Source organism: Aspergillus costaricaensis, assembly GCF_003184835.1.
Source record: "Aspergillus costaricaensis CBS 115574 unplaced genomic scaffold BO79scaffold_10, whole genome shotgun sequence".
In the NCBI taxonomy this organism is placed as follows: Eukaryota; Fungi; Ascomycota; class Eurotiomycetes; order Eurotiales; family Aspergillaceae; genus Aspergillus; species Aspergillus costaricensis.
The window spans coordinates 486,989-510,033 of NW_020291810.1; the positions used below are offsets into that span (position 1 = coordinate 486,989).

Below are 23,045 nucleotides of genomic sequence, written 5' to 3' on the forward strand. Positions count from 1 at the left end.
ATTTCATTCCGAGGAATCCGAGGTCGGCGGAGCGGAGTTTCATTCTTAGCCCCAGGCCACCACATTTTGGACACACCGGGTCGGCAGTACCATTTTATGGATCATTACGCCAATGGATCGGGCATAAGGCTGATAAGACTATCGTAATCCTGTGGGTCGTGCGGTAGCTAAGTACCTATATTCGTAACACGATCATTCAAATCCATCCAATATATGTCATTGAAGTACCAGATCTCCTTCAGTATGTGCGAAATCTCAGCTATATATGTACATCGTAGTCGTCATTCATGTCCAAAAATAGTACTACCAAGTCTTAGATGTGTGCATTACGACAGCAGTCGTTGCCGACCACCCGCGAAGAGACGTTCTTGTCGGATGGCACATCCAACGACGGGTTAGCGGTGAAGAAATCCGCAGGTCGGATCATCAGCTGGAAGATCTCAACAGGCCTAATGTAGTTAGCATGCTGCCATAGTAGATAGTATAGGGAACACTCACATCACAGGCCAATCTTCCACACGAGGATTGTGGGTAATGCCAAAGGTGCTCCAAACCACAACATCCGTGTCCACCACGGAATCGCCTCGCTTCACTGCGTCCGACACACCCTCGATTTCCTCCTGACTCTGGAGTGTGTACCGGCCACCGGCATAGAGTTCGCCATCGCGGTACTTGGTCACCCACACGTGGTGCTGAGCAAATTGTGCGCGTCTCGCTTGGATCGAGTTGGGATCGGCCAGCAGGCGTTGTGTCGCGAGCGGAATGAACTTGTATCCGACGGGCTTCTGGCTGATCGGGTTCTTCTTGTGAGGGTTGACCATCTTGACAGTACGGTTAAGCTCCGGCGCGGCGTCGAAGAAGCCTGCGCGCTCCATGGTCTCCGTGTTGACCTTGTAGAAGTTACCATTCGGGTTGGTGACGGCGTTCATGGGCACAGGATGCGACTCTTCCACCTGCACTGAGTTGTTGGGCCCGTCGATAGCCGGGTCGATGCGCACACAGAAAATGTGCTGGTGGTTCTGGGCCAACACGCCGCCACTGACCACGTTGCCGTACTCGCTGACCTTGCCAGCATCGATGTTGACCACGTTCAAGATACCCGTGGCACGCGACTCGACCGTGATGCCACCCGATTGGTCGAACTTGTAAGCAAAGATGTACTCGTAGTTGGCCAGGGTGATGATGAACTGCACGACTAGTTCCCGGTGACGGGTCACTACCGCGCGACCAGTCCGCCAGTTGGAGTGCTTCCAGCCAATACCGTTGTCCTGCTCATGCAAGCAGATGGCGTTAGGCATCTTCTTGGCCGAACCATCGGCACCCGTCATCACGGCATCAAAGTACTTGATAACACCGAGGCAATCGCATCCGATTGAGAGGTTGTTGGCCATATTACCACCACCACCATCACCAAAGTCAAACGCCTGCTTGCGGTGGAACGGAGGGCGAGGATCGGCGTAGGGTACAGTCTATGGAGTCAGCTATCGAGCCGTGGTGTGGGCCAAATGAACTTACCATCTCACTAACACTCAGTCGGTAAAGCACACTGCGGCCATCGTACCAGACGTCGTGAATGGTAGCACCCTCGCGGGGGTTGAAGGCCACGCGGAACCGCCACTTCTGCCACTCTACGAGCGACTCCTCGGTAATGCGGAAGGAAGGACCTTCGGGCTGAACCACGTTCAGCGGCTTCAGATCCTTGCGTGTACCACCAGGAAGCAACTCGGGCACATAGTCCGAGTCTTTGCAGTGACCGATGATGTCTCTCTTGAAGGTCTGCTCTGTCAGACCCTCACCCTTGCCACCTGTGGCGGGACGGTCGACCCGAATGATCTCCTGGGTAAGCGCATCCATGACGGGGATGAGAGGCAGAGGGTAGGAGTAGAAGTTGGCGTCAGGGTTGTTCTTGCGCTTATCTGTGGCAAAGCATAGACCCTGGAAGTACCGACGCTTCTCCTCCACGTAGTCCAGTCCACCATATGGCCAAGGCTCAATGACGACCTCAAAGCCTTCAGGGAGGTCGAAGTCGGCCAGAGCTTTCTGGAAGAGGGGGGAGGCGAAGCAACGCTCGACCAGGGTATCAAACTCGCTCCTGAAGACACTGTATTAGTATTGATTTGTCCAAAAGGTTACTTGACTACGTACAAAGTCAAAGAAGCATGGTGCTCCTTTCCAACGACACGATGTTGTACACGCTGGCGTGTTCCAACATCGACAACAGATTCCTCAAAAGAGGGGATGCGGTCGTTCCCAATCACATCATACTGACAGAGGGCCAGACGAGGCGGACGAGGAGAGGTTGGACTCAGACGACCAGAGTGCTCCAGAGCCAGGAACTCGAGGAGCTGTGCTTTGGGAGGTTCTGACAGATAGATCTCCCGGAAGTCAATGACTGTGTTGGGGTGCTGTGCGAGGATGACATTGCGAGCAATGTTGGTCTCCTCTTCGGAGAGGATGGCAAGGGGATGAGGAAGCATTGTGAAGGGAATTGAAGATGAAGAATGAAAGATGAAACAGCAGAACCACACTGACTGGGGAAATATGCGGGGGAAGCTGAGCTCATATGTATGAACCCTGGCGTATGACTTTCCATTTTCGGTCTGGTGAGTTGTCTCGGAACCTCGGAATGGGCGGAATGAGAGCTTACCCTGGCCTGACAGGTACAATTGAGGGAGCCAATGGCGGAACCGCTCCGGGATAGGCGAGGACCGATTGGCTCCCGCAGCCGATAAACTCGTGCTGGGCGATAACATATCGCTATCGGGCAGTGATAAGCAGAGGGGAAGCTGTACAAAGTATGATGACACGGGATAAACAGCCAAGCAGCCCTACCCATTGCAAATACGAGTATGTAAATCAGGCATGTGATCGGACAGCTAATAATTAGAATTATCTATCGTTAGTATGGCATGATCCAAAAGACATCTATCATAGTATTTACAATCGTCAAAACATGAACACCCACTCGCCATTTATTCGGGTATCAGCAAAATCAGAAGATGCGTTCCGTGCTGGGCTTCATCCACATCACCTTCTCACACTGGTGAGATGCCCGCCAATTCTTCATTTTCTCCAGGTCCCATCCGGAAGATAATCGCACCGACGAATCGCCCAGCTTCTTCTTCGCGCCCAGCCGCATCGTGCGAACAAAGACACAATGTCCCGAGGAGTCGTATGTGAAACTGAGGCACTGGGCATGTCCATGGCAAGCTGTCTGACAGGCTTCAAAGGAGCCGTGGGCGGGTGATTCGGGAGGTTCCTGCCAGCCGCCCCAGTCACCGTTGTCCCAATCGGACATGTGGTCGACGGTTCCCAGCTTCAGATATTCCATCAAATCAGCGTAGATCAATGGGCGCTGGAATGGCTTCGTTAGTGGGATGTCAAGGGATAGGAGTCAGAAAAGCTTACAGTGCGATCCCGCTGGTTTTCCCACCGCATCAGCCCAGTCATGTCCGGCAACAGTGTCTTGTGCATACTAATGACCGGCTGGCACCAGTAGGCATCGTCAAACGGAATTCCATGCAGTGGATGGGGATTGAACATGGGCCAGAAGCCTGAGAGCTCTACGCCCTTCTCATGCAATGCCCATCCGAGTATCGAATCACCACAGCAGTCCGCTTTAACGATATCCTCGTACTGTTCACTCAGCGTGGGCTGAATGTACTCTCCGTGAGATCCAACCTCTCTGTACACCAATTTATCGACAGCTGCCGTGGAAAGGACGAATCCGGAGCCACCGTAGGCAAAATAGGAAACTTCCTTGTCGTTGATCCGCCGTCCCGGGGACGGAGAGCCCATATACAAGGGGGTATGCGGGTCAAACTGATCCAAAAACCGGAACATATTATCCCAAACCACGTATGTATCCGATTCCAAAAACACGAACCAATCAGCTGAGGGGTTGATTTCGTGTGCGCGCTCCACCATGGGGAGAAATTTAAAGCGATCGAGCCTCCAACCTTGGGGCGCCGCCACAATCTTGTCATCTCCTCGCTGAAGCGCATCGTATGCCTCAAAGTCGGAAGTATTGGCTCGGAAGGATGCAGGAAGGGCGGCCAGGATGTCGTGAACACGATGTTCTTTGATTTGCGACTCTCGATCGGAGACGATGATGAGGTTCGGAATACAGCGAGTGACGCTGGAGATTTGCGCGTTGACGCGATCGGCCGGTTCGGAGGCGCCGATTTTCAGAACAACCTGGACGCGCGAAAGCAGGTAGGCAGGGAACAAGTCGCAAAGCTGATCGTCACTTTTGACGGGTTTCTGCACATGCGGGAAGCGGGAGGTGGTTTCCCACTCCCAGAAATCGGGTTCGCCTGGGTGCGAGTGGTGGCGATATAACGATGTCGGGTCGAAGGGGGGCGCTCCGATTTCGAGTTTGAAAACCGAGGCAGCGACCACGACGAACAGAATCAAGGCGAGGATATTTGTGACCTTGCGCGATGGGATCGCCCAGTAAGGACGGCGACGGGGGACGGGTTCCCGGCCCATTTTGTGTGACGTCAAATGGGTGGGCGGAGAGAATGTTGGGTAAGGATAGCACGGGATTCGGGATAAATGCGCAAAGTATATCGTAGGCGATATGTTAAGAATATATGAGGCTGCGAGATACCAAGTCAAATTTGAAGTACTCAAGCATCAGGCATAGCAGCACTCCAGCTCCAGTAGTTCCTTCAGCCAACGCGGGAAGAGACAATCCAGTGAGGGTAATTGTGACGCATGGGGAATGAGGGTAGAGCAGATAGAACAAAATTACGGCACAAGAGAGAGACGGATAGAGAGAGGGATTAACAAAAAATCACGCGAGACCAAGGTAAAGGGGGGAGTAAATGGAAAAGTATAAGAGGCAGTTGGGGGGGATGGAGATAAAGTAATTTCACGGCGGTGGACTAGAGTACAAGGGCAAAGAGTGAAGGAGACCCTGGTGCTGCCTATCAATCCGCGCCGCCAAATGAACCACGATGGGTCCCCGAGGAAGTTAAACGGGTGCCAATAGGGCTGGCAAACCTTGGCAATATGCCGGTGATGACAATACCCTGTTCACTTTATAGATATATTTCCTTACTGCTACTCTCACTATCATTGCCCTCCTTTTTTACCGCCATTTCTCATTATGAATACTACTCAGGCGTCCTACTCTAACCAGTACTCTTTTGTACTGGTACTGAGTAGTACCAAAGTGACTGATGATGGCATCCATAAGTCCAATCCGGGCAACGGTGGTGCCCACTGCCCCACTTCCATGTTATGATAGGCTGTGTATACTCCACTTTAAAGTCACTGGAAACATATCAACCAATCAACACTCGAGCAGTAAAATTGCCCAAGCCCGTGACGCGATGACGGCACCGTCGGAGAAGCAAGAGGAAATTTCGGGACGCGCCAATCCATGGAACTTTGAACTTACCCTTACTTGTCAGGGTAGTATTTTTCTCTGCCATAATATGTTCCCTCTCTTTCAACGATGATCACTTTTCTCAACCTTTGGAATTTCGCCATTTCCGCTATAGTGTTGGTATAATTTTTCCATGTCCAAGTTCATGAAAAGATAGCTGCGCACGGTGAACCCAAACAAAACCCTGTTCCTTCCCTGCTAGCGTGGTGACTCGATACAGGGGTTCGGTCATGCTATCTATTTGAGTGGATCCTCTCTCTCTCTCTCTGTCTTTCAGGGACGGGCAATAAAGCCAGGAACGGTACCAACCCCTTTTTAACCTTGGTCGTTATCTACCCTAGTATCTACTATCAAACTATGGACCCAGATAGATGTTTGGTCTGTAATTCTAGATCCCAATGGATCCTTGGGAATTATCTGTCGCGGTCATGGACTGTAGCACTATTGTTTGAAGGGGGTGTGGAATACCACTACGACAAGGTTCCGATCGTCGCCTTAGGCAGTAACTACGGACTGACTGAGTGGTTTTGTTTGTTTTGTTTAGTAGTGTGCCACCGACCGGGTTAATTATAGTAACCCTACTAGGGAAAGAAAGCACATGGATCGGGAGGGACTCCGAGCATACTTAGTGCAGCAATTTCCATAACCAGTCGAGTAATCTCCGAGAAGACATGGATATTAATTGATCACCTCATTTACTTTAACCTCCAATCCCTCTTGCTTTCCCTACTACCCCACCACGCCATTGCTCAGATTATTCTCCCAACTCATGGCGTCTGACATTCACTACTAAGAACGAAGGAAGGCTAGCGATGGTGCTTTGACAGCTCACAGATCCTGATGAATCCCGTTATTACTTCTGACGCGTCCTTTGCGGTCTACTTGCATTCAGTGGTGGATGCTTACAGGAAGTCTATATCGCGATTGGAAGACAATGCAAAACACCAGAATACTGCGCGAAACCCAACGTGATAATCGAGAGTAATAAAATTACACGGTCACCCCTTCTCAACCCTCGCAACCCCATCCATCTCTGGTATATTCGGAGACTTTTGCCACCAATTCCCAGAAGCCGCATCCTGCGTGCCACTCCCTCCATCCGTCCCCAATTCATGTGTGACACCGTCACTACTAAGTTCCGCCAGCCTTGTCTGAGGCGATCCATAGACGGGTGGATGCGCCATGGCAGGGGTATCAGTAGTCGTAGTAGTCTCTTGGCTGGGCTGGGCGCGTCGGCGCTTGATTAAGAAAAAGGCGAGCCCTGCAATGGCACTGGCACCGACCACCGCCCCGACAGTGGCTCCCGCAATGCCCCCTTTAGATAGGGAACTGCCCTTGGAGCTGCCTGTACTGCTGCTACTGCCGTTTGCCGATGTCGATGTCGAGTTTTCACCCGCTGTGGAATTGGTGGTAGTGGTGATGATTGCTTTTTGGAACATGGTCGCCAACGTTGTGTCGTTGAACCCATTCTTTGGTTCGGTGAGATTGGCTCCGCCCGTCGAGCTGTTCGTGGTTCATCAGCACCAAAGCAAAACTAATCTCTCGATCGGATTAACGTACCTTCCACCAATGACATCGGTGATTGCTGAGCTCAGGGCATAGTCTGATTGATCATCGGCATTATAATCAGTGAGCCAGGTATGCTGGTTCAGATCAAAGATGGCCAGTCCGTTCTCAAAGGTGCCCGTGTCGCAGTTTACCGGCTTCGGCTCATACTCCGAACTGTCTGTTGGGATCGTTCCTCCAACCACAAGCATGGTATGCTTCCCAAGGACATTGCATGTGTGCTTTTCGCGGATACTGCTCCCCTCGTTCACGCGGATCCATCTGAACGACGGCAGTGAAAGAACGTATACATCGCCGTCGGAATTCGCAGTGGTCGCGGCCATCCCGCCAAACATATAGCTAAATTGGAGGTGTCAGTATCCCCAACGATTGAGCATAAGCACCAATGCTTACATGGAGAACGATGACCGATCTTGTGCTGCCACCGTCACGCTGCAGCCCGCCATCCGCCAGTTCGGAATATCCCCGGTAGTCTGCTGCGTGTACCATTTCTGGTTCGCGATATCATACAGGCTGACGTATTCCATAGGGTTCTAACTCTTGTTAGCTGACACCCCCAGCAATAACCAAGTAGTCGAACGTACATGGAAGGTCGTATTCGTCTGGCTCGAACAAAGCAGCGACAGCTTATGCCCGACAGGATACGTATACCCACCAAAGGCTACTAAAAGCCCCTCATCCCCAACATCCTCCAGGATATTCACATATCCCGCTCCAATCGTTCCATAATTATTCATCTCCGACGTTGATGTATTGGACCACTGCAAGGTCGATTGATCCAACACCAACAATCCACTGACAATTTCCACGTCCGCTCCCGCAGTACCATAGATGTTCGGGTTTCCGCCCGGGTCTTCCACACCCCCAAGATAGTACGCTTTATTCTGGGACTGCGAAACAACTGCCCCTCCCTCTACTAGCCGAACCAGCGGCACGCCCCCGAATCCATCTTTCGTCCAGTTATTGTTTTGGATGTCGTATTTCCACGTCTCCACGGGCGGGACGGTTGTCGGGCCGTCGCGACCGCTCTTATACCCGCCGTAGAAGTAGAGGTTCTCGCCGTCGTTGAACGCGGAGCCCTCATCGAGAAAAGTCGGATACTCGTCCGGATCGGATGCATTATACGGTTTGTCGATATGAGTGAACAGATCTGAATCGGTATTCGAGAAAGATTTGGAGACGTCGACGGTCTGCAGGTCGCGGACTTCAACCCGAGATATTAACACATTGTTCGCCAGCAAATCAGACACACATGAGGTAAAACATACTGGCATATGCCGAAATGGTATTGTTATCCTCCAGATAGCGCACCTCCCCACCGTCAATGAACAAAGTCTGGTTATTAATGATAGCTAAGACACAGAGTCAGCAAGATACGCAGCCAAGAAAACCCAGAAACACTATGCGAACTCACAAGAATGAAAAGTTCGGGTGCAGTATTTTCTCCCGGCGGCCAAAGAGGCATACAGCCCGACGACCTGCGCGAGACCCTTCATCGTGAAGGTCAAGTGGATGGTGTCTATGAGCAACCACCACCATTACAAGGGAAAACGTTCATGAACTGAAGAAGATCAAACATGGGCGGACCTAGACAAACAGGGAGGTGAGTCTCTGCCCCCCTTATGGAAACTAGAGTGAAACTCAGCCCCCAAACTGCCACGCGAAAACGTGAAGAAGGCCATGCGCCATAGCCTCGCTCTAAGTCCATGATCGGCAGACTGAAGGATTCCACGACGCGGTATCTGCGGTGAAATACGAACGTTGTTATTTGCAGTGTTCAGCATATTTATTTAGCTATAATGATTCTAGAGGGAGTAAATGGACTCGATAGTAATTAATATTGCAAGAATCTATTACCAGCACCACTAGATGGTTCTTAAGTATGCCCGACAGGGTAATGGTGAAGGGAACAAATGATATCCCTGACCCTCCCACTAACATTTAGCAAAGCTTGGCAACACGCTACCGGCATCCCTACTCAAAATTCAACGTCGGTCGATGGTTTAAGCCCATTAAAGTGCCCCGCGGTGGCGTCCCCGCCCCTGAAGTTCGTGCCTTCTTTGGTGCATCCCTTTCGTGTTCATTGATCAAGAGAAATAAGCATCCCCACACATACACCACCATGTCTGTGAAAGAGCAAATCTTCGTTCCTTTAGCGTTGAAGCACTCCATCACAAGAATCAAGGGTCTCATTTTAGCCGAGAAAGCCAACGTAGGGGGAAAGGTGCATGGGGGGCGGAGATACATAGGTCTGTTGCGACGGGATCCCTGCCTGAGGCCCTAAACCAGCGCCACGGAATGGTTAGACTGATTCATTTGAGACAACTGTCACCCGTCAACATTTCATTTCTTTTCTTTCTTCTCTTGAATTACCCATTTATCATACCCTGCAGTCGGTCATAGGCACAGCATACATTCTTCATGGGGCTCATAGACCCTGCTCTGCATCCGGCCAATATATCAATGCCCTCTTGTGTTGGTAATTATAATGTCTCAAGCTGGTGTAAACTTACTTTATATTTAGACTCCCTTCGCCGGAAGCATACAGGTAAATATTTCACTAGTAGACTGCGGTTGACACTCCAATACAAGGCATGCACTGTTCATATGGAAAGTGGTTAGGAGGGATGTTAACTACGAGCTGATGAGTCGACGGATGAATGGACACCCGTTGTCCTTATCATGCCTACTGCGATGCCCTATAAATATTCTCTTCACACCATATTGTGTATCATGTGTGGAATCTCACAATCGGGGTCAGAGGAGGGACACATACCGTAGTCAGGTTCGAGAGTCGCTCTTCCCTTTACGGAGAAAAACCTTTAGATCTCTTCTTCCGGCTTAAACTTCCAGATTTTGGACCAGTGTTCTTGCACTCTACGGACGGAAACCTCCAGGGCGCTGATTTTAGCTTGGAGTAGCATTGCAGATTAACCTGGTTTCCTATTTCGAACATTGTGGCTCACAATGTCATTCTGGACAAGATCCATCGTTATGAAGACGTCTTCATCAGACCGTTTGCCGTCCACCCCACACAGTCCTACTGTGCCAGCGCTTTTGACCTTCGTCGTTTTCAAGTCAGAGAGTCCGAAAGCAACCGAAACATATCTTAATCTTCTGGCACAAGATCCTTTAGCGGAAGTGGCGTTGGTTGTTTTCATCTTCATAGAAACCTTATATAGATTGAAAGTTTAACTACTACTAACCGTAAGAGTCTGAACTATTTCTAGACACAGCTTCACGCTCTGCGGATTCAGCTTTCCACTGACTACATTTACTACCACATCTTTTGTAACTTCATTACATCTACAAGATGAGTCTCGCGGCCAATCGTGTCAACAACTCCAGTCTCAGATCAGCCCCTTGGAACAACCTCCTCTACTGGCTTTATGTAACAATAAAGCGAGAAATTGAAATATCATACGCGTTCATGGAAAGCAATTTTGACGCAGCCTTTGTCCCTTTTCCCATCTTCGCTACCGCTTCGTTGCTATACCGCAGGGCAACCTATGAAGAAGCCGTATCTTCCCTCACCAGTACGATTGACCTACCATTCATGACATCCCATAGTAGTTAACTGTACAACACAGATACACTGCTCTACGGTTTCTTCTTCTACTACAGCACCGAACTAGCAAACAATGCCGAGGGAGGCACAATCGAAGACGAGATTAACAAACCAAACCGACCAATAGTGCAGTCCCAAACAACCGTGGCTGCAGCCAAATTACGATTCTACCTCGCATCAGCAACATGGCTCCTATTGAGCTATAGCCTAGACGTCTGCATCTGGTCCCTCCTCTGGATAGCTGTCCTCGTTTCCCACTATCTGCTCCGAGCATCCAGAATAGGCCCGGCAAAAGATCTCTGCATCGTTCTAGGTGTCACTTCACAACTCATGGCCTGTTGGAAGTTGGGTGGCTCCGATATGCATGCCGGCTGGAGATGGGTCAAATTAATTATCCTCTGGATTTTCTTCACCGTTCCTATACAGGACTTTCGTGATGTTTCGGGTGATTTGGCTGCTGGGCGTAGAACAACCCCTATTCTTTTGGGGGATTTTCCGGGTATGTGGTGCGCATGAATCGTACACTTATTGTTGGTTCCTTTCCATTCACGTCTGACCCTCATTGTCCATAGCTCGAATATATGCATCGCTTGGACTGATCACAACTGAGGTACGCTTTCACCATGTTTATCCCCCTCCCTACTACCAATTGAATGCTGAACGCTGGAGCTGACATGAATAATGTAGTATATCCTCATCACCCACAGAGTCTTAGAGTTAGGGTGCACTCTGCCCACGGCACTTATGACTTCACTCATAAGTCTTCTCACTCTAGGTCTCGTCTACCGATTGACCCTACTAAGAACCATCGAGCATGACCGAGTTTCATATAGGTGGTACATCGCGCTGTATAACTTGATACTGATTACCGCGTGTGTCTCCTTCGCCGCCAGAAATTACAGTCTTGGTTCAAAGCTGTCGCTGTAACTTAGATACCTCCAGACCCGTTCGGACAATATTTGAAACCTTGTGAAGGAATCTGTTAGGAGCCATGATGGAACTTTATCGTCATGCTCTTGGGGTATAACGCGTGTTCTACAGTTAATTACCCAGTAGGGTCTGATATCTGTTATTTTCTGCGGGAATTTAGTTGTTAATTTGATTTATCGGCAACCCTATCAGGAAAGAAATTATCCTATTCAGAGAGGTTTTAGACCACCAGCCGCATTTTATATATGGAAGCATTATAAAAATCAAACCAAACCCTTCCCCAACGGCATAGGAGATATGGGTGGCTTCGTGAAAGATGATAGTGGCCTTGCTCCTATGAGCGCGTCTCAGATTGAGCACGTTACAATTCTCGAGATCCTGTGAGGACAGTTCAGGTTAGTACCCTCCATAGTGCCGTCGACTTTAGTCAAGGTGACATCGTGTCAGTACTAACGAGTACTACTTAAAGCCGGGCTCATTCCCGCTTCTCCATTTCACAATCGGCGAAAGCCTAAAAATGGACCAGCAAATTGGCTCTTACATTAGATTTTCATCCAAGGATAGACAGTATGTATCCAAACCCCCTCTTCCTCTTCCTCTCTATTACCCGTCCCCACCTTGTTATTCGAACCGGACTGTTCGTCAAGATCAGACACTTACTCCCATGTTCAAGTCCTGAAACACCATTTATCCAGCTCGAGATTGAACTCTGTCCGCTTTTCCAGTATACTCTTAGTTGATCAACACACGATGATGACCCAAGGCCTTTTGTCTTCACATGGTCTCCCCTTAATGACGGGTATAGTAAAGATGAATTCATACTTCTATGACACACCTTAGAGGGTAAGCTGAAAAGGGTACATGTACCAGATGCGACCCTAGATCCTCTAGACATGGTGCATGACCTTCAGGAGCTAGAGCCAGGCGGTTCCATCACCTACTGTCACAGTCTTCCACGCAGGTACAGGGAGCAGCTGGAACCCGGCGAAACTTATGAACTGGTCTGGACCGGTACAAAGATTTCTTTATGGGACTGGGGAGTTCCTAGTGATTATGTGGAGTCCCGCCTGACTGCTAGTCTGATACAGCCGGATTTGATTCTACCGGGAGGTCCACGTGTTATGTTTACATATGAGCAGATAGAGTCTCCGGCCTTCATTCGCCGGCAATCCACCCCACCATTACTGCCATCAGACCGTGTGTAAGTCATTTCGCTCATCCAGGTGCCGGCATTCCCATTCTCAGTAATCCGAAAGGCTTACACTTTTATCAAACAAACAGACAGGGCGCCCCCATACTGAGTGTAGAGCTCTCGGGTCCGAAGATAATTACTCCTGAGGGAAAACGCTATGCATCATTGCATGTTTGCTACCATGGTAGCCCCACAGATCGGCCGATAATATTCCGTCACCATGTGATCTGGGAGCTGCTTTGCTCTTATTGTCTAGAGAGCGGGTTGTGGGAGCTTCAGGAGGGCCCCTGTGGATGTTCTGGGCTGTTTCTAGATGATCCTAATATCACAGTCAATGTCGTGGAGGACGAAGGCTTCATTACTCTTAAGCTGGAAGAATACTGGAGTCCTTTATGGATAATCCTAGAGGACATCTATGGTTGGGATGTAGGAGATATATGGTGTTATTACTTCAAGGGTGGTACAGTGGACTGGTGGGATTACGGGGGAGTGGATGAATATGCCGACACAAATGTCCAGATACCACCGCATCCTTGGGGGAATGTGACTGATCCGGTAGATAATGGGGGTCGACCTCAGCTTGTGATACCGGCGTCAAATGCGATTGAGTTTTGCATTGTAGATAAAGAATAATTATACAGTGCCAACAACAACTTGCAAACTTTTTCGTTCTCCCAAATCCTCCATGCCAGGGCCGGGGCCCTTTTCCACTAGCAAAGTTGTATTACTCCCGAAACACCTTTAGTAGCACCAAATTTGGCTCTGAAATGGGGCCACTGGTGCTCGGCGGCCCATAATCGGACTTTTGCAAAACCCAGTAAAACCTGAACCATTCCTGATTAAACTATATAGTCGTTACGGACCCGGCAACAAAGCCTGTTGCCTTTCTACTTCCCTCCAGAGTATCTCAGCGCGGGTATCAGTAGGCCGAGAGAAGAAGAGAAACTGTTCTAACAAGGTCCGCGCGCTGTCCCACGTGGTGAGGCATAGTTGGCCGGCGACCAAGGCGAGGCGGTCTACGAACCATCCACGACTATAATGGCCCATTGCTGCAATCCCGCCGGTGAAGAGCATCCAGAAAGCTAAATCGGGCGCCATGCGTTGAATAGAGAGAAGCGCAGTTTCCAAGCGGTAGTGGAAAGCCAGTACGGGCTGATTGAGGAATAGCAGGCCCTGAAAGCCCCAGACTTGAACTGCGGCGAAGAGCAGAACTGATAGTCGCAGGCACTCCTGCAAGTCAGAGGGCATGCAGACTGGGGCGATCAACAACAACTGTTGGGCTGTGTAGACCAACCAGTCGTTGAGTACAGGAGCTTCCTCCACGGGTCCAGTAGTACACATGTAGTGCGTGGTTTTTCGGAACAGCTTAATGATAGATCGCAAACTAGGGAAGATTGCTTGTGACCACGGTGAGTTGAAGAAGCGGAAGCCGATTGAAGAAGCGTGCAGGGCCTCGTCGGTCGCAGTGAGGCTATACAGGCTTTCAAGTACTCTGGCTTTCCAAGCCATGGTTATCGGCAAGGGCGGTGCCGAGCCCCTGGCAGCTGCGCTCATAAAATTGGCACTGGAGAGGGACGAACCACACTGGTTAATGGATAGTACTTTTGATGTGGGTAGTATATTCGTGGGTCAACCCACCTGTAGATAATGGGAGCGTCTGCGTCACTGAACGTATCAAGGCCGCCCACCAGATGAACTATCTTGATCAGCCCTCGCACATGGCCGTCTACGGCTTCCAAATTGGTATCTGCGGCCTAAGTGACGAAGAGCGGATCATTGTCTAGTTCATTCTCTCATTGCGATGTGTGCTAGGTAAGATGAATCAAGATGAGATTGAGGGAGAAAAGAAACGAACCTCTACGCAGATCAAATGGGCAATGATCACGGCCATAGACCGAAGAAAACTCGTGCTCGTGCCTGGAGTCTGCATCATGCTCTGGAGTCCGGTAAGAGTCTTTTGCCGGTACTCCAGGGAGGCCCGGTAGGAATCTCGGGCGGTCTTGGGGGCCTGCGCAATGAAACCCCGGCCCGCTCGGTGGGAGGCACTGGTTGCCAGGATGATGTACAAGAGGGCCGGCTGCTCGATTGACTGCTGCCACCACCACATGCTTACGCCAGTCGCTCCGAAGGGATAAATCGACCAGGAACATTCGGTCCGGTCTGGAAGGAATGATCAGAGAGGTCACTGGCGCTACTGCGACCGGACGAGGTGAGATTAGATACTAGCACTACTCACAGTGGTCAAAGTAAAAGTCCACACTGGTCTTGGCAGGCACGCAGAGCGAAGCAAAGGGATCAATCCCAGCGGGCCGCAACGCTCGGTCGAAGGAGCTGGATCCTCCCTCGTATGGTTCTATTGGGGATGTGGTATATCTCGGGTTTGGCGGAAGGATTAATGGGTTGGCCCGCTGGGTCGGCAGCGGGCCGATGGAAGCTTTCAGCTTTTGCAGTCGTTGTTCCTTTTTGGATTGATGATGCATCTTCTTGATGAAGGCCTGCTTCTTCTTGGCTAATGTTGGGCCCTGAGATGCCTGGTCCTGGTAATCGACAAACAAGAAGCTAGCGGGTTGTCTTCGGGGTTCATCATGACGACTATCGGATCGATGATCGGGGAATCCTGGCGGGCCAAGCCCTGAGCACGCGGTTCCTGCGTTCGTATCCATTGCTTGGGCTGAAGTAGGTATCGCAACTTGGAGGGATTCTAGCAATGTGCGTCATGACTTCTGGCTAAGCTGACAAGTCAGTTAGTCCTTGATAGTGCACACACTAGTCGCGTCCACGTGATTACAGCCTTGGGGCCAGTCCTCAGCTGTCACGTAATTAGTATAATTAAAATCATATTGATCAGTTTGTCCGTCACTCATTATCCCGGACAGTGATAGAATATTCACGCTGTGGAGATGATTATGTCTTCACGGTGATCAGCAACGGTGATGGAGATGTCGCGATAGGGGGATGAACTGCCTTTGACACGACGTAGGTACCTGTGAGAGTTCATTGTTGCCAAAGGGACCAATGCATTCAATGAGTAAGATGGACCTGCAGCGGTCCAACTTCACCCACGTGGGTTGGCTTCACTATCGTTAGCTAAGTAGGGTTGAGGCAATCCCGCACGTGGGAGATTGTCGCAACTGAGTGGAAGCCGACCGTCGGCAAAAAGCAGGTGTCTTCGCATACCAAATTCAATTGCACGACACCGGAGGAAGACCAGCATGGGACTACGAGAAAGTGATGAAAACAGAGTATTTATACCTGATTGGACTCCCCATTACCTGGAGTCACGATGTCCAGCATCTATGAAGGGTTCCTTGACATGATCTCCACGTTGATCTCCTTGCTGCTCTCCGCAGGCAATCCCGCCCTCGCGGCCCGTGACACCTTCTACCCTCCCCTCAACCACACCACCTACATCACCAATGCCTCCGTCGGCACTTATGGTGGCATCTACAATGCTCCAGCAGATAAGGCCAGTACTCCAACTGCCCAGAATGTCTACAACTACTGTTCCATGCCCCATCCCCGTGCGGAGACCTACTCGCTTCCGTCTCCCGTCGCCAACCAGTCCGTCGCTGCCCGCCTAGTTTACCTCGAATACGTGCAGCGACATCAACGCCGCACCCCCTACAACATTCTTCCGGGCGGCGAGGTATGAGACCAACTCTTTGTATCTGATTGGGCTAGCTAACGTTGTTCTAGAACCAAGAATATCATTGCAACAACCTCCAAGCTCATCTCTTCGTCTCTCCGGCCTCCCAGGGTCCCGCTCCAATCCCCGTGTACGGCCAAACGTATTCCGATCCCTCCAATCCATTCTTGGAAAACTTTGCCAATGGATCGTGTCAGTATCCTCAATTGACGATTGGGGGCTTTCTCGATGGCTATCAGCACGGTCGCGACCTCGCTGCCGTGTATCGGGATCAACTGCAGCTAATCCCATCGTCACCGGGCGAGGACAATGGCAAGAAGATCTGGCTCCGTTCGAGTACCTCGGCCCTCACCCAAGAATCCGCCGGTGGGGTCTTGCGAGGAATTTGGCCCGATTACAATGCACCCCTGCCGCTACACCAGCAGGCTTCCGGGGTCGACACGGTCGACCAAGGATACTCCTGTTCCGCTCGCAGCGAGGTGCTCTCCGCCATTGAATCCACGGCAGAGTGGAACGAGCATCTGACAGTGACCCAGTCGCTCCGCAGTCAGCTGGCAACCATGTTCGACGCTGATACCTCCAGCTGGATGTCGACCTTTGACCATTTCTCGGATAATTTCCAGGCCCGCCTCTGCAATGGCTATGAGTTACCCTGCAGCCTGCAAAGTGAGACTCAATGTGCTACTTTCAGCCAGGCAGAGGAAGTGTTCCGTGCGGGCGACTGGGAATGGAACTACTGGTGGCGAAACAACGCGAACGCGACTCAGTACATCCAAATGGTCGAAGGTCTGTTCATCGGAGAGATTGTTCGCCATCTTGAAGCGGTGCAGCAAGGGACATCCGAGTTGGTGTATAGCCACAATTTCGTCCATGACGGAGATATCGGACCCATCCTTGGCGCGTTAGGCATCACAGCCTTGCGGTGGCCGGGTATGGGATCGAACATTGCATTTGAAGTCTGGTACGTAATGATCCATGCGACAAGTACGCCTAAGAAAATCCAGTGTGGTACTCACATTGCTACAGGGAAACATCAGACGAAGAATATTACGCTCGCGTATTGTACAGCGGACACGCGATCGAGACAATTTACGGCACATTGGATTGGATACCTCTGTCATCCTTGATACGTATTCTTCAGCCGTATATTCCAGACGACATTATCACCATGTGTCAGTCTAGCTGAGATCAAGGGATTAAGTCTACATGGATTTCTGCGCTGGATGGATCCTTCAGACAAAACACCCGAAACAATCAGTCCTGGCAGCAATAGCAATAGACGCCATCTGAGCAACACTGGGGGAATTCTCCATGACAGCAGACAGCTCGAGAGCAAGGCGACGAGCAGACATAGCAGGCTAAACGATTCTCAGTACATCTGTATCTTTGTGACCGGGTAGGCGTGTAGAACATACAGTCAGCGGTGTCACCAAGCACCTTCTGCGCTGAGGCGATAGAATCGAGCATCGGTTCTTGCTTGGTGCTTGTCATCTCAGCTATTCAAAAGTTAGCTAAAGTCTCGTCATTTGGAAACAATACTACCAGGTTGGTAGTTAAATTTAGAGATTTGTACTACCTATTGTTCGGTCATGACGTGCGTCCACTGCCAGCAGGCTTAGCCCCAGCGTCCAAATATATATTGTTGCCTTCATCATTTGCTCTTCAGTTGTAAGTAGTACGAATTCAGCCAGTTTGTGGTTGATCCATCATGGATCAAAATTCTGCGAGTCTCATTTTCTATACTATATATCCTGTCGTTGCAGTCAGCTGCAGCCATCACTCGACACTGCAGATATCTTGGCTGCATATCTCCCATCACCTGGTACGAAGGGGGTGCACTGCCTCAGGCATCCACATGTCACCTGCTGCCGAGCCCTGGAAAGAATTCCCCGAAAACCTTCCATTTTCCATCGGGAATCTCTCCCCATCAAATCAACCGCCTCACTATGATTATTAGTCTCCACCATCGGCAAGTCGGGTCCAACTGCCTCCGATGCAGCCTGCATAACTGACATGCCGTTAGTCCACCCGCCTGTCACAACGCATAACTCCATACAGCCATTAGGGTCCAGACAGCTGGACAATGTACGGTGCCTACGTCACGACTACACCCACGGACCAAACAAGCTGAAAGGCTACGAACAGGCACACGTACCGCGTACTTTTTTCTTCTGCAAGGCTGTTGGAAGCTTTGCGGGCCATCCGATCTCGATTCGTCTCTATGATTGGCCCTGATAACTGTTATCGATGCCCCAACCGGACGGAATCCTGGTCAGGGCCGCAACATTATTACTATTGCTTAGAAATGCGCCTCCGCTCATCCCGAGCTTGGGTCCCCTTATCACATCATTTCCCCGTCGCTGTCGATGCCCAAACAACAGATATGGGTCTGCGGGGGGAATTCGTTCTCTCTTTTAGACACAATCTGTAGACTACTCGATACACAATATGACAGCCCAGGAACGTCCAGAAGGAGTCCCGGAAGAGACTACGCCTCTTTTGGGGGAATCTTCCAACAATGGGGAAGATTTGGCGCGAATTCATGTTTCTCGATGGAGGGGATCGGCGATAGTGGCCGCCATGGGATTGTTGCTGTTCATCATGAGTATGGGAGCTCCTTTGTGATCCAGATGCATCAAGCTGACATCTATCAGCAACCAATATGTCAATGATGACTACTGCGCAATCTGAGATTGCGGCTGACCTGGATGCTTTTTCTGAAACAACATGGTTCAACTCGGCTTTCTTGGTACATAGCCATCTATCAAGCCATATGTAGTGGATCCACATGCTAATGCCATTATCACTAGATTGCCATGTCCAGCCTCACACCTCTCTCCGGTCGACTCTCCCAAATCTTCACGCCTCGTGTATATATCCTTTTCTCTTGCACATTATTGTCCATTGGTCTCTTTGTGACGGCACTGGCTCCCACATTGGCTGTCTTTCTTTTGGGGCGAGCTCTTACGGGATGTGGTGCTGGCGGGCAAATGGTCATCGCCTTCGTCTTGACTCTCGATTTAACGAGCAAGAAGCGCCGAGGTCTCTTCATCGGTCTAATCAGCGCCGGGATGACTACCGGCGTTTCCTCTGGGGCTGTGCTAGCCGGTCTTCTGACGCCGGCTTACGGATGGGTAAGTTACTCTAATAACCACATATAGCGCTCTTTGGAATAACATCAAGGGTATAGCGGATTATCTTCTGGGTCCAAGCACCTCTAGCTCTGATACTGGGCCCGGTACAATACTTGGCGATCCCGAAACGCCCGGAGGATGAGCACCTAAGTGGACGCGCTCTCTGGCGGAGGTTGGCGAAGGTTGACTATGCCGGGGCGTTGACGTTGGTAAGAGCTCGTCTGTCCTTTGTTAACAGACTCTAATCGCTATAGACCATCTCCGTCTTCCTGTTACTTTCAAGCCTCGCTGCGGCGGTAGTCAAGTTCACGCCTATCCTTCTATCACTCGTTTTCTTGGTGATCTTCGTCTTGATTGAATCGAGATTCGCTACCGACCCCATCATCCCGATGGAGGTGCTCAAGAAAAGGAGCGTCTTGCTGAGCTGCTTGGCAGGTGCTATTTGTATGATGGCACGCTGGGCAGTTCTCTTCTACTCGCCAGTCTATGCACTCGTCGTTCGCGATTGGTCTCCTGCCACCGCAGGCTTGATTCTGGTACCAACCAACGCCGGGTTCGGCTTAGGAGGACTCCTAGTCGGATGGATACACATTCGGAAAACGGGCAGCTACTACATGTAAGTGTTTCCATTTATTCCCCGGAGCAGACTGCAGCCCATCTAACTCCACTTCAGCTCCGGTCTCATAGCCTTCTTCCTATTCGCCTTGACAAATCTCGTATTATCCGTTCTCTCCACGCCACACTCTTCCACGGTCGCCTATCTTTTCGCCAGCTTCTTCAATGGACTCTCTGTCGGAGCAGTCATGAACTACACCCTATCCCACTTGCTACATCTCACTGACCCAGACATGCATTATGTTATCAGCGCCTTGCTTGGAATGAGCAGAGGTTTCGCCGGCAGCTTCGGGTCCTCAATTGGCGGGGGTTACTTTCAGCGTGAGTTAAAAAGAGGGCTTGAGACGGGGTTCATGAAGCATGGACTTTCCAATAGAGGTGAGCTGGTTCGTAAACTTCTCGGAAGTCCGGCACTGGCGAAACGCCTGACAGGCGTGGAGAGGGCGGTCGCTGTTCATAGCTACGAACAGGCCGTGAAGACGTTGCTACTGGGTGCTTGTGTCTTGGCCATTGCTGCCGCGGCCGCCCAGGCTGGGACTGGGTGGACGCCGTACAAGGGGAAGAAACCGGAAGATCTTGGGGATTTGGAGGCGACGGCAGAGGAAGAGCAGTGAATGCGGTACACCTACTAGTGTAGTAGACTTACCTCACGTCTTCCAAATAGTCGGACATGTCTTTCTACTAGTCTCTATTTTCCTTCTATTTGACAGCGACTTACAAGCCCATCTATATTCAAGTAGCTATATTGTCGGTGTCCTATCTATAGTAACAGAAACAAGAGCAATGCCTCATTAGGCGGCACAAGCCGTGTTGCTGCCTTGCTGCCTTACCGCCTTTCTGCCTGGCGGAATCTTGGCACACCCGGATCGCCTTGATTCTTCCGGTTGTCGGTCTACATTCCTTCACTCTTCACAAAGCCACACCTCAGCAGCTCCTTTGTGACCTTCAATTCACACCCACAATCACATTACGCCGTACTCAGCCACCCCTACCGATCACCCACCATGCCTCGTGCTGTCAGAGGTATTCTAACCGCCGCAACTCCCACTTCACTCAATAGCTAACCAAAGGTGTAAACAGGAGTCCTCATCGAGTGCGATCCGTCGGTGAAAGCCATCATCCTCAAATACGACGAAGAAAGACACGACTACATCGTCGAAGACCTGGATGATGACCGTCATTTGGTCATCAAGGAGAGTCAGTTGCAGAATCTGAAGGCGAGGTTGACAAAGGTAGGGATACCGGAATGAGCTGTTTGAGGCGTGAGGCTGATGAGAATACAGGAGCTTGATGATAAGGTGATGCAGCCTGATGAGTCGGAATCGGAGTAATTCCCAAAAATTTTCGATGCGATCGCCAGCACCAATGCCCCAATCCTTATCGTGCGGTTTAATAGACTGTGGTGGGACATACACATTATGGGGTTTCGTGGTCGCGAATTTGCAGTCACCAATTGCAGGGGTTGGGCCCCTTAAAATGCATTATTCTGTGTTTCAATGGTCTTGATGCTGGGTCGGCTGCGCTTGGTCCTAAGTTTTGGGCTGGCGCTCCTTCCTTGCTAAGCCATTTCGCAGCGCCTACTCTGGGATTCGCAACAGTCAGGCAACACCTCAGCAGCTCTTAGACTTTGCTGAGTCGTTGGAAGAGTTCACCCTACCACATTTGCGACAACCTACATTCTTATCAAAGGTCTTGCTTGCACAGTCTTTACCCCTCACACTTGGTTGCAGAGGCCTCCCTAATATGACAACATGGATAAGACCAGAATTGGCTACGTGGATTGCAGGGGCCAACCCGGGAAATTCTCCCAGGAACCAGTCGGTACCCCTAAGCGCATCAAGCCTGCATTCGATATACGGTTTTTCAAGGACGTGTACTATCTGGATGGAGAACTTGCCGGTGCTATACCAACCTCAATCGAGCTCAATATCATTGATCAGCGGACTTTGGTGGTCTGCGGCACAATGGAGCGCGCATACCCTAATGACTCTCGAGTTCCCCCGTCGGAACTAGCAACGCTTGAAAAGGTTATGGACGCTGTGCTGCAGCACATATCATTAGATGCAATAAAAAAGGACCGCGAAAATCCACAAGACGAGACGACTGGAATCGGAGACGATACTCCTTCCAGTGAAGATGCTCAGGTGTCCTCGGACGGACAAAGCGGTACAGATCTCGAAGTAATGTCGAAACCAGCTTTTCCGCGAGAGAAAAGTCGCCAGGGCGAGGGGAGTCGACAGAAACCGCGTGTCTACACAATCCCGCAACTTCGAGGACAAGACAAAGGCAAGGGCCCAGCCAAAGGGATTCTGCGGAAGCCAGGAAGTAAAAACGACGAGCCTGAGAGTGACGATGATCTGCAGAGTCAAACAGACTTCGATGAGCGGAGAAACTCCTACGATTACTCTGGTGAACACCCGGATCCCTCAAAGACCTGGGTCTGGCTGTTGGCCGAGCGAAAGGTCGGCCGGTTCTTTCGCTCCTTTCGCTTTAAGAGACCGATCAACTGGAATGCCGCGCAAGGCCTCTTTATGGGTGGTCTTCTTCTGCTGAAGCTTCCGGCAATTGTGGTGCCGAAGAGACGCGTTCGTTTCGAGCGGGTTTGTGATTAGGATAATACTATTTCGTGCTATGTTGTAAACGGGCTATGGAGCTACGGATTCAGGGTTGTCTTCGACATTCTTCTTCAATGGATATATTCTTCAGAGAGTAGATAGACAGCCATCAAATAACAAAGTATACTGATTCCATTTGTTGGAGTTGAACTTACACAAGCATGCAATTTGCTCGTAGAAGATAACTCTAAAGACCGACCCAAAATTATCCAAACGCTCCAATGCATATTCTATCCCTATAAATGCAAATCTAGTCGAAGCTAGTATACAAAACACCCAACACCCAGCCAGCCCATACCAAATATGATACTAGAAGCGAAGAATGCACCATCCCAGAAGACAAAAATAGAAAAGGAAAATGAAACAGAACACAAACCTGACCAC

The 23,045-nt window shown here is 50.4% G+C and overlaps 9 protein-coding genes across 9 annotated transcripts; 5 read left to right on the forward strand and 4 right to left on the reverse strand.

Annotated features, from left to right (window-relative positions):
* Nucleotides 1-277: 277 nt before the first annotated feature.
* On the reverse strand, nt 278-2,494 carry BO79DRAFT_208336 (putative copper amine oxidase). The gene is made up of 4 exons (XM_025682375.1): nt 2,146-2,494; nt 1,516-2,092; nt 499-1,469; nt 278-449 (listed from the first exon to the last, which is right to left on the reverse strand). The coding sequence occupies exons 1-4, from the start codon at nt 2,475-2,477 to the stop codon at nt 314-316; spliced, it is 2,016 nt and encodes a 671-aa protein (XP_025541408.1). The 5' UTR covers nt 2,478-2,494; the 3' UTR covers nt 278-313.
* A 413-nt stretch (nt 2,495-2,907) lies between these two features.
* On the reverse strand, nt 2,908-4,850 carry BO79DRAFT_170427 (glycosyltransferase family 31 protein). The gene is made up of 2 exons (XM_025679530.1): nt 3,409-4,850; nt 2,908-3,355 (listed from the first exon to the last, which is right to left on the reverse strand). Exons 1-2 carry the CDS (start codon nt 4,489-4,491, stop codon nt 2,993-2,995), a joined length of 1,446 nt encoding a protein of 481 aa, XP_025541409.1. The 5' UTR covers nt 4,492-4,850; the 3' UTR covers nt 2,908-2,992.
* Nucleotides 4,851-6,393: 1,543 nt separating this feature from the next.
* On the reverse strand, nt 6,394-8,457 carry BO79DRAFT_143589 (kelch repeat protein; the record flags this gene model as incomplete). Its single annotated transcript, XM_025678333.1, has 6 exons — nt 6,394-6,898; nt 6,956-7,300; nt 7,355-7,494; nt 7,546-8,165; nt 8,230-8,313; nt 8,376-8,457. 6 exons carry the CDS (start codon nt 8,455-8,457, stop codon nt 6,394-6,396), a joined length of 1,776 nt encoding a protein of 591 aa, XP_025541410.1.
* A 1,817-nt stretch (nt 8,458-10,274) lies between these two features.
* Nucleotides 10,275-13,618, forward strand: BO79DRAFT_262324 (UbiA family prenyltransferase; the record flags this gene model as incomplete). Its single annotated transcript, XM_025686581.1, has 7 exons — nt 10,275-10,497; nt 10,552-11,028; nt 11,102-11,139; nt 11,217-11,405; nt 12,302-12,660; nt 12,741-13,194; nt 13,293-13,618. 7 exons carry the CDS (start codon nt 10,275-10,277, stop codon nt 13,446-13,448), a joined length of 1,896 nt encoding a protein of 631 aa, XP_025541411.1. The 3' UTR covers nt 13,449-13,618.
* Nucleotides 13,365-15,314, reverse strand: BO79DRAFT_262328 (uncharacterized protein; the record flags this gene model as incomplete). The annotated part of the gene is made up of 4 exons (XM_025686582.1): nt 13,365-14,215; nt 14,290-14,405; nt 14,507-14,811; nt 14,888-15,314. 4 exons carry the CDS (start codon nt 15,312-15,314, stop codon nt 13,507-13,509), a joined length of 1,557 nt encoding a protein of 518 aa, XP_025541412.1. The 3' UTR covers nt 13,365-13,506.
* Nucleotides 15,315-15,934: 620 nt separating this feature from the next.
* BO79DRAFT_262332 (histidine phosphatase family protein) lies at nt 15,935-17,483 on the forward strand (the record flags this gene model as incomplete). The annotated part of the gene is made up of 3 exons (XM_025686583.1): nt 15,935-16,297; nt 16,348-17,258; nt 17,324-17,483. 3 exons carry the CDS (start codon nt 15,935-15,937, stop codon nt 17,481-17,483), a joined length of 1,434 nt encoding a protein of 477 aa, XP_025541413.1.
* A 1,262-nt stretch (nt 17,484-18,745) lies between these two features.
* BO79DRAFT_170432 (putative MFS multidrug transporter) lies at nt 18,746-20,726 on the forward strand (the record flags this gene model as incomplete). The annotated part of the gene is made up of 6 exons (XM_025679531.1): nt 18,746-18,902; nt 18,952-19,046; nt 19,108-19,431; nt 19,488-19,640; nt 19,686-20,047; nt 20,105-20,726. The coding sequence occupies 6 exons, from the start codon at nt 18,746-18,748 to the stop codon at nt 20,658-20,660; spliced, it is 1,647 nt and encodes a 548-aa protein (XP_025541414.1). The 3' UTR covers nt 20,661-20,726.
* Nucleotides 20,727-20,964: 238 nt separating this feature from the next.
* tfb5 (TFIIH complex subunit TFB5) lies at nt 20,965-21,587 on the forward strand. Its single transcript, XM_025689457.1, has 3 exons — nt 20,965-21,069; nt 21,127-21,278; nt 21,330-21,587. Exons 1-3 carry the CDS (start codon nt 21,051-21,053, stop codon nt 21,375-21,377), a joined length of 219 nt encoding a protein of 72 aa, XP_025541415.1. The 5' UTR covers nt 20,965-21,050; the 3' UTR covers nt 21,378-21,587.
* BO79DRAFT_5873 (uncharacterized protein) lies at nt 21,588-22,800 on the forward strand. Its single transcript, XM_025689458.1, has one exon. It carries the CDS (start codon nt 21,798-21,800, stop codon nt 22,656-22,658), a length of 861 nt encoding a protein of 286 aa, XP_025541416.1. The 5' UTR covers nt 21,588-21,797; the 3' UTR covers nt 22,659-22,800.
* Nucleotides 22,801-23,045: the final 245 nt, after the last annotated feature.